This window comes from Aulonocara sp. 'chitande type north' Nkhata Bay, linkage group LG3 (assembly GCF_057382095.1).
Source record: "Aulonocara sp. 'chitande type north' Nkhata Bay isolate Kocher_YH1m ecotype deep benthic linkage group LG3, A_spYH_male_GT1.1, whole genome shotgun sequence".
Lineage (NCBI taxonomy): Eukaryota > Metazoa > Chordata > Actinopteri > Cichliformes > Cichlidae > Aulonocara > Aulonocara sp. 'chitande type north' Nkhata Bay.
Genome location: NC_141346.1, coordinates 17,701,753 through 17,712,044, shown reverse-complemented (window position 1 = coordinate 17,712,044; position 10,292 = coordinate 17,701,753). Strand labels below are relative to the sequence as shown.

The window sequence follows — 10,292 nt, the reverse complement described above, 5'->3', positions numbered from 1 at the left end:
ACAAAAGAACATATTCTGGCTGCAGGTCAGCTCTGCGCCACTCTACTACTATGTTGTTATTTGGAGCTCGACTTGTCAGATTGACGTTCTGTCCAGATGCAGCTGTGATGTTTTTTGTGGCCTGAAAGAAAAACAACACAGAGCAGCAGCCAATCAGAGTGAGGCAGAGCTTATGAACTAGACAAGAGAGAAGTGTACACACTGGGTGCAGCACATCAGGCTACATGGCCCACCAGACAGCTTAAACACACACACACACACATTGCCTGTTCTTATTGTCTTTCATGCTGCTCTGTTGTATGTTAATTTCCCCTTGGAGATAAATAAAGTCTTTCTGATTCTGATATGAAACAAACACACCAACATACACACACATACCTGCATATACAATGTCTTGAAAAAGTTTTCATACCCCTATAACCCTTCCACATTTTGTTGCCTTACAACCGCAAACTTAAATGAGGTTGTAAGGGAGGATGAGTAATGCAGTTATAAACTGTTTCTTTTACAGCAGACTCTTCTCTTCACAGCTTCATTATACAAACTGTTATGTAAACGTGTGTGAGTACATCTAAAAACTAACATCCACTTTCTCACACGACAGAAGAGGTTTGTTGACAGGAGACCTGCGTCCTCTCTGTGAGCAGCTGAAACTAAAGCAGCTCGAACATCTAACAGCGGGTAAGAAATAGATCGATATGATTTTAAAATAAAACTCACCCGCACAGGTAAAGCCCACGAGGGAGACAGACAGTAAAGTCCAGCAGAGCCACAGAGATGTTACAGCAAACATGTTTCATGACGCTAATGAAGCACACTCAGACTGCACGAACGGGTTTATGTTGGAAGACTGGAGGCAACATGTTGACACGCCTGTTATCTTGCCTTAGATTTGATAAGGCTGCTGTCAATCACTCACTAGCTCGCTGACACTGGCTGACACTTGAGGAGACCATCCCCCGGAAGTGTGGTAACTAACACTTCCGGGTTTAATTTTGATTTTGACTGTTTTGGCGGTACGCAGGTAACGGAGTTTATAAAAGTTTATTTTGTTATTAGCAGCCCCCCTTCTGCTCCTTTACGTTGGTTGCCAACCGCCGTTAAACACAAAGAAGAAGAAGCACCCCCCTATACCACAAGGTATAGTTATGATGTAAATAAGTATATGTTTAAATATTTTGGGTGAAAGATCTTTGTTTGCATTTGTTAAGTTTGTGAAGTTATTTTAGGTTGTAAACGTTTATGGTTGTGTTGTAAGATTTTAAATTGCACCGCTGTTTTTCTCTCTCTCGGCTATTACAGTGAGATTGAGGGTTTCTCGCCATTAAACCTAAAGATCAATTTGTAAAGTGTTGTTTCAAACGTATGTAATTAAAATTTTACAGCAGTGAAATTTAACTCTGTTTCAAATACTGAGCTTCGGGAAACATTAAAAGTGCTTTTATTTCCGTTTCTATATTTAAATATTGTTTTGATGCATTTTCAATCATCCAGGAAAGTAAATCTCCAAAAGTTGATTCTGTTCATCTGGACGTAGCGTTTTGTGGGAGAAACGTTTCGTCACTCATCCAAGTGACTTCTTCAGTCTCAGCTGACTGCAGGTTTCCCCGATCTTATAAACAGGACATTTGCATAATGACTGTAACCAGCTCAGTGAAGGAACAATGGGCTGGGAGGTCAGTTCCTTAATCTTACTGTACTCATGGCCATTGATCAGTGGGTTTTGGTCAGTGGTTGTTGATCAATGGTCATGAGAATTTGCATAATTAAGATTAAGGAAAATCTAAATTTGACTTTGATGTTCCTGCAGGTTCTCATCTGCCTGTTTTTGTTCCTGTTGTAACTGAACTTTGACCTCATGTGTTCATGACTCTTCACCTCTTTCTCCTCACAGGGAGAAGATGATCTGCAGGATCTCGCTGGTCCTCATCCTCACCTCGTGTGTCTCTGGTTAGTTACAGTTCACTTCATGAACTCCAAATTAAAACCACAACAACAGGTTTGTTCCAGTTCTCAGAGTGTCTGCTCCTCTCTCTCTCTGTCTCCTCAACAGGATCATTTGTAGTGAATGTGACTCAGACCTCCTGTCAGGCAGAGGAGAACCACAACATCACACTGGAGTGGACGTTCACAGTAGAAACAGGCAGATCCCCCACATATCTAAACATCTACTGTGAACTGATAACTGATGATAAACTCTCAGTTCTGTATCATGTCCACAATGGTGCTGAAGTCTCAGAGTCTCAGGATGAAAAGTTTTCAGGACGAGTTCAGGGTGACAAAGACGCCCTCAGAGAAGGACGAATCAGACTCCAGCTGTGCAAACTCAGGACTGAGGACTCTGGTCAATACAAGTGTCAAGTAAACACAGATTATGGCTTCAGCTCTGCGAGCTGCAGACTCAACGTCACTGGTAAGTTTTAACAAGTCAAAACTGAACAATCACTTTTATATTTATGGTCTGTTAAACTTTTATTTGCCATGTTTATGATTTATGACTGAAAAACATGAAGTGTTGTGTGATATTATTCTGTTATTATATGTTACCTTATATATGTAATCAAAGTAGTTGAAGGATGATACTGCTGTAGATCATATTATACCCTTTAATATAGAGTGTGTGATCTGTATGTAGTTTAGTTCTCATTATACTTTTGAGTTAAAAGAACATATTCACTGATTAGTTTATTAGATAAGTGTGCATCACTCTGTATCCTTGATCTGCTGTGAATGTATTACATGCTTAATTGTTGAATCATGAAGAGAAAGGTTGTAAGCAGGAGACTCTGTGTCTAAGACAGGGGAGATAGACAGACCACATTCCACACCCCCACCTTACAGAAAGCAGAGGAACAACTGCTGAGGTCATAACTTAGGCGCCGTAAGAGAGAAAGAATGTTAATGTTTGGTCTTTTACGACTAGGTGGGGGCCACTAGAGACTATAAAAAGCTGAGCAACCCGTCACCATTTTGAGACTTGCTGTGACCCTCTTCAGGCATGTCTCCCCATCATGATGGTCCTTATGCTCTTAAGTGTTGAATTGTATGGAAATAAATGATTGTTGATTGAGCATAAATACACCGAGTATTGTCCTTCCTTCAGCCCAAAGATTCAAAGAATTGGGAGATTTCAACAGTTGTTCATGTCAAACATCCTGATGGTTCTTATTTTATTTCTGCACAAGTAAATATGTTAATGTCTTTTACAGCAGCTGCTGATCAACTCACATCCCAGAGACCTTCACCACCACAAGAAGAGAGAAAGGACTGGAAGATTATTGTAATTGGCCTGACAGCAGCAGCATTATTCGCTCTGATTGTGTGCACTTTACTTTGTGTCGTGCTTAGAAAAGTGCCAAATTTCTGTACAGCTGTCAAGTTTCATGAACTCTCAGGGACAAAGTCACTAAACCAAGATACGTCCTGCCTTTGACGTCTACTTGATCTAGTTGATACGAACTCTGTAAATGAACTGGTTCTATATGTTGCTTTCATACACTATTCAACTTACCTCATTCACACAAATTCACAAAAACATTTTTTGTATGTTTTTCTATGCAAGTCATTTTTGTATAACACAAATAGATCGAAATATATGTAGATATTAATAATCTATATTTTACAAACCGCATCTTCAAAAACATTGGCAAACTTTCTAAAACTGTAATAAAAACTAAAATCTGTTATTTGGTCATTCACTTCAACTTTGATTTAACAAGAAAATTAACAGAGAAACATTTTCAGTGTTTTCAATAACAAACTCATTTCTATTTGATAAAACATTTAAAAATCTATCAATGCAGTTGGGACAGAGGTAAATTTAACACTGGGTCATTTCACCTTTTCTTTTAATTTCACATCTTAATCTTTCTAAAAGTGAAGAAACTGGTTTTTACAATTTTATAAGTAAAATTCTTTCCTGATTCTTCTCTTCATGAGGGGATGGGAGCAAATGTAGCTCCTGTTTAAGCCAAAATCAGTAGTGCCTTCACATATGTGCAAATCTCTGTGTCTCCTTGCTTTAATCCTGCTGAACGATTGTCAGGGAACAAACAGTCTCTTCATGTCTGATAAAAAGATGGCTGCTGAGTAATAAAGTGAATTCCTTTCTGGTAATTTCAAGACCCAAAGATTTAATATCTGCTCTCTAAAGATGACTTGTTGACTTTTTGTACAGTTTAATAATTGATCTTGCATCAGCCCTGTTGAAGAAAGCTCAGCAGCGCCTCCATTTCATGAGGGTTCAGAGATGGAACAGGCTGCAGACTGACCTACTAGTGTCCTTCTATCGTGCCACAATCCAGAGTGTGCTGGTGCACGCCATCCCTGTGCGGTACGCTGATTGTACAACAGCCAATAAGAAGAGACTCTAGAGGGTCATCAAAACTGCAGAGAAGGTGATCGGCTGTCCGCTCTCCTCCCTGGACTCCATTTCCAGCTCTAGATGTCTCTCCAGATCCAGGGCGATTATGAAAGAGCACCTTCATCCTAACCACCACCCATTCAACATCCTGCCCTCTGGAAAAGGGTTCAGATCCATCAGGTGCAAAACCAACAGACTAAAGAGCAGCTTCTTCCTGTGGGCTGTCAGAACAATTAATGCAAATTAAGAGTGTGAGCAGATCTCTCCCATACAATCATACAAGCAATATGTTGCTGCTTTCTTGCTTTTGTGCAATATTTTGTTCTTCTGTTCAATACTTCAGCAGATGTCCAATCTCCATAGGCCCCTCCATTCTTAGTTATTATTTATTGTATTTTACTACAGTGAAATACTATATACTATATATATAGTTTTTCCTTTTAGGTCTGATGATTGTCCTGTGAGCAGCTGTGGCTCAGGAGGGTCGTCTACTGATTAGATCAGGACAGCAGTTTGATTCCTGACACCTTTAATCTGCAAGGACAAGAAACGGAACTGTGAGTTGGACCTGATGGATCCACCTGAGTGTGAAAGTGTGACTGTCAGGTTAAACACACTTAGATAAAGGCACATGAGAGTCAGTCTTGTAGTAAGAAAGTGCTTACACAGTAAAAAAAAAAAATGGCTGCCGGTCCATGTAAGACTTGATGTTGTACGAGGCTGCTGTTGTCATCATCCTGATGACAACATCTCTAAGGTTAAGCATTACATACTGCGAATGGATCTTGAAGAACTTATCCATGCCTTTGTTATTTCAAAATTAGACTACTGCAACTCCCTTTACCTGGGCCTCCAGTCCTCCCTTCTTCATAAACTACAACTTGTCCAAAATGCAGCGGCGCGCCTTTTAGCTGGTACTAGAAGGTTTGATTCTATTACCCCGATCCTTGCTGCCCATCAAAAATCGGACTGATTTTAAGATTTTATTGCTTACATTCAAAATCGTAAATAATATTGCTATTTAACTGAACTTCTCAGCCTGTCTACTCCTAGGAGAGCACTTTGATAATCAAGTCAAATGCTCTTGCTGCAACCTAGGTCATGGCTGAAACCCAGAGGTGATCGTTGTCAGGGTTATATTTTTGGGTTGTCATTTATACTTAGAAACATATAATACTGTTTGGTTTGGCAGTTGGGAAGCTCATCTGTAAATGGGAGGTTGCTCTCGCTATCCTGGTCGTTGTGTCCTTGGGCAAGACACTTCGCCTACCGCCTACTGGTGTTGGCCAGAGGGGCCAAAGGTGCGATATGGCAGCCTCGCTTCTGTCAGTCTGCCCCAGGGCAGCTGTGGCTACAACTGTAGCTGCCTCCACCAGTGTGTGAATGTGAGAGTGAATGAATAGTGGAATTGTAAAGTGCTTTGAGGATCTTGAAAAGCGCTATATAAATGCAATCCATTATTATTATCATTATCATATATGCTTAGAGGTATATAATCTATTGCATATTGATAGAATGTCTCAGGGCAGCACGGTCTTTACTGTTGTCGCACAGCAAGAAGGTCCTGAGTTCAATTCCACCATCAAGCCGGGGTCTTTCTGTGTGGAGTTTGCATGTTCTCACCATGTTTGCGGGGGTTCTTCCCGGCTTCCTCCCACAGTCCAATGACATGCAGTGGGGGATAGGTTAATTGATTAATCTAAATTGCCCATAGGTGTGAATCTGTGAGTGCAAATGGTTGTCTATGTCTCTGTGCATCTCGCCCTATGACAGCTGGGACAGGCTCCAGCGACCCAGGAAAGGATAGGCGGAAGTGAATGGATGGATGGATGGATGGATGGATGGTCTGTTACATTTTCTAAAACTACACTACACACTACTTTACATTCAGAATGAATGAGTGCACACATGTAATGAAAACAAATTCCATTAAATCATTATTGTCATCTCCAGTCTTTTCCTTGTGCAGTAATACAAGGAACGATTTGCTGTCAGCTCATTTTAATCTGATGTGTTTGAAAGTTTAGTGATGACATCCTGTCTGATGGCACTTTGTTTACAGGCAGCGTTTTAATCACTATTTTAAAGACACTGTGTATGAATGTAACAGCTCAGTGCTGTCTGACAGCATTAGCATTGTTAGTTACCTTAAACAGGCTGAATCCACCGCTGCACTGTGAGGATAAAGACTCTGTGTCGCTCTACTGTCACTTCTTATTCTTCATATGTCACAGCTGAAGATTTTACAAGTGTGAATAACACGCCACGTGCAGAAACAACAGCCTGTACTCTGCAGCGCAACAAGAAACCAGAGCCTAAAGTAACTCTGGTGACGCGCTTTCTCTCTAACCAATCAGAGAGCTCCTTACATCACTGCATAGCTCACATTCCTCCGTCAGGTTGTTTCTACTGGAACGTCCTCAGCAGAACCAATAAAAGGAAAGTAAACTGCAAAGTAAATTTTTATTGATAACATAAAAATATGATCCCTAATTTGATTTTGAAGTTTACTTATTTTTAAAACTACATTAAAAAACATTTTGAAAATCCTGAAAAATATCAGAATTTTACTTTTTTGAATGGGGTTTTTAGTGAGTTATTGTTTTCCACCTTTTTCATTTGAAAGCAGTGCTCCACATTTCACATTTTTTGGATGTGAGTTGTTTCAAACTGTAGACACAGATCTGTCTGTTGAATTGAATCGTTCAATACTCGAGAATCACTTTACTGACTAATGAATCATGATTCACAAGCCCAACGGACTCACTGACTCATCCCTGTTGCTGTTAGCAGCAATGTATCTAGCTTATAATTAAAATTGTGGAGAAAAAACACAACATCCAGTATCTTAACAAAAAATTTCTGCTCTGAACTGGAAGAAAAAACCCTGAGTAGAAGCTCACATCAAGAAAATAGCTCCTCCGTTCACAGTAGCATCGCTCTGCTAACATGCTAACAACACATTTGAGCTACTCACCCCCTCCCTCCTGTGCTGAATCATAGGTCGTGTCCAAATTCATGGGCTGCATCCTCCTGAGGCCGCATTTGTAGACCGATTACGTCACAGCGACGCGCCGAAGGCTGTCCAAATTCATAGACTCCTCCGAATGCAGCCGACAAATGCGTCCTCCTTTTCCCTGAATTTGAAGGATGGGTCGGGTGTGTCCTTCGTGGCCCACCATATCCCAGAATTCATAGCGCGGCACAGCCAAGCTCCAGTTTCCGGCTAATGGCGGCCGCTACTATAGAGCGAACGAATGCTCCCTGTCACTACCCGATCCGTACCGGAAACCCGATCGGTACCCCGCATGCGCGAAAGGTTTCTACTTCCGGTCGTAGTGTTTTACGATAGTTACAGGTCAGAGTATCTGTTAAAATGTTAAGAATAACATGTATATCTTAAAATCTTTGCAATAATGAAGCATTTCAGTACAATGTAGACAAAAACGAAAAATAAAAAGATAGTTACGGATCAGGACTCTCCGATCCTTACTGCGCATGTGTAAAGTCTGACCGTACAAATCGGGTTTACCCGATCCGTACCGCGCATGTGCAGATGTTTTCTTCTTCTTCTGTTCGTTTAATGGCAGTTTACTCCCCAGTGTACGAGGATACAGCCATCTGCTGACCGAGCGAATAAACCCTATTATAAACTGAATTAGCGTCATTACAAACGTGTGTTAAATCTGATTTAGCGATAGTCGAGTGTGTTTATGCTTGTCTGTGAGGAGAGGATTGTTGGAATAGTGATGATGATGTGCGCTATCACTGTCAATTGCCAGTAAACACTTAATCTGGCTGATGAATCTACACGTGAGATATTACAAAGTCTGCATTATTAACTCTGTAATTAGGCGCCATTCTTCTTATTTTACGGCGCTGTTGCTCAATCGGGGGACGCTCTCTGTTGAGGAGAAAAGCATGAATTTCTTTGTTTACGGATTATCCATTGTTTAAATGTCCCGGGCAGTCGAAAAGGAGGCAGAGCTGTTGAGAAATGCTAGGAGCTAACTGGGCGCTAACCGCATCATTCAAATATATTGAATGTCGCAATGTTGGCAAAGAGAGGAAGTGACGTAAGATTTGCGCATGCGGGGTACCGATCGGGTTTCCGGTACGGATCGGGTAGTGACACTCACTCACTCACCCCCTCCCTCCTGGCTCACAGCTTCTTATTCTTCTTGGTTGGCAACCAATGTTAAGGCGCATTACCGCCCCCTGGCGCACATTTCAGTGGACATTTAGATGAGAAAATATATATTTAACACATTTAAGGAGAATACTAATAAAAAAAATAAACAAAATAAATGTTTATTAAGCAATTTTGATAGGAAATTGCTTAATTTTAGAAATGTTTTTGCTCTTTTTTGCTCTATAAAATAGTTGGGGTTTTTTTTTTTTAGAATCATTCATCTTAGCAGTAGGATATACATGAAAAGAGAAACAAATTAAGTTTGAGTGAAAATGTACTTTTTTTTTAACTCTCTGGTCAACTGACTCAGTGAATCAAATGACTCAAAAATCCGATTCACTTTGGTGAGTGACTCATTAAAACTCGATTCAGTAAAAAGAATCAAATTTACCATCACTACTGTAGTGTAGTTCACACCTGAACATAGTCCTTGTTCTAAGCCAGGCTCTTCCTTCCTGGCTCTGCTCTTCTCATTGAATCAAAGTAAGAAACTCCACGAGGACAGACTGCAGTTTTCTCATCTTTGCTCAGATCCAAAATCCAAACAAATCAAATCCACTGCAGGCTGTAACTGTCAGATTAACAGAATCCAGACTGTCCTTTAAACTCTGAAAACCTTGACAAATGATCACAAGTCATTATGTTGTTATCATGTTTTGCTGGGCAACCTTTAGAGTGAATTGTTGTTGTTTTTTTCACAACAGTCCTCTCACATTCAAACTCTAAGCTTAATTCTATGAGTCAGGCCAAGCACAAGCCATGTTTGTACAGTCCTTGCCTTCCACTTTGACCTAACAGTTTTTGCATGAAATGTAACTAGTGTTACATTTCAGACAGACAGAGTCAGGAAATCATTGTTTTAAATCCCTGAATTACAAAAGGGATCAACATTCTTTCCCAGTTCAGCTACTAAAGTTTCAACAAATCTGTTCTTTATCAATTATAATAAATTATTTGTAGACGTTTTGTTATCTGCAGCAACAACCTGATGTTTTTATGCTGTAAATGTTCTCTTTGAATAGTAAAAAAAATCCATATGTGATTTATTTTGCCTGCATTTTGCGTTTTACCGTGCAGACAGTGATCCTGCAGAGACATTAGTTATGGATGACATCGTCACTAAAGAGAAGCTTACAGTAAAAGACGCTGCTCTTCTTTTAGATGATAAATCTGTTTTCAGACGACTGTTTCCAGCTGCTGCTCTCTAACTGGTCCACACAGCAGCTCAGACCTGACATATTCACTGTAAACACACTGGTTTATATTCTGTTTGTTCTCCTCATGATGTTACCCTCATACAACCACACTTTGATGAGTGTTCAAAGGAAACAGGAAACACTGTAAAGTCCTGTTGTGCTGCTCAGAGAGTCACGGTCATCAGGCTGGAGCAGCTGAGCCAATCCTGTGATAAGCAGCTGCTGGTTAACCAACCAGAGAAAGTGGAGTTAGATCCAGTTTACACATCTGCTCAGTGAGGTTTGTTTGAGTCCAGCTCAAATTATTCAGCTTCAGTTCAAGATTATTCATGAAGCACCAGAAAACAACAACCATCTGAAGGCTCTTTTATAAAAAAAAAAACATTATAAACAGAAAATCCCTGAAAACTGCATGAAATGAGTCAACAGGTCAGAAAGTTTCTGATGAAAACAGATTTATTGTTACAGAAAGAAAACGAAACAAGATTCCTGCTCATAGAAATAAATATATTACATACAGTGTGCAATAATAAAGTAAAAA

General features: G+C 40.1%; 1 protein-coding gene across 2 annotated transcripts; it reads left to right on the top strand.

Annotated features, from left to right (window-relative positions):
• The first annotated feature begins 1,011 nt into the window (after positions 1–1,011).
• On the top strand, positions 1,012–4,041 carry LOC147334283 (CD276 antigen-like). Of its 2 annotated transcripts, none has more exons than XM_086286728.1 (4): positions 1,012–1,140; positions 1,895–1,950; positions 2,054–2,413; positions 3,213–4,041. In XM_086286728.1, the coding sequence occupies exons 2-4, from the start codon at positions 1,902–1,904 to the stop codon at positions 3,431–3,433; spliced, it is 630 nt and encodes a 209-aa protein (XP_086142854.1). In that variant the 5' UTR covers positions 1,012–1,140; positions 1,895–1,901; the 3' UTR covers positions 3,434–4,041. The 2 variants fall into 2 exon arrangements, with proteins under 2 accessions (XP_086142854.1, XP_086142852.1); XM_086286726.1 differs by having other exon boundaries at positions 3,210–4,041.
• Positions 4,042–10,292: the final 6,251 nt, after the last annotated feature.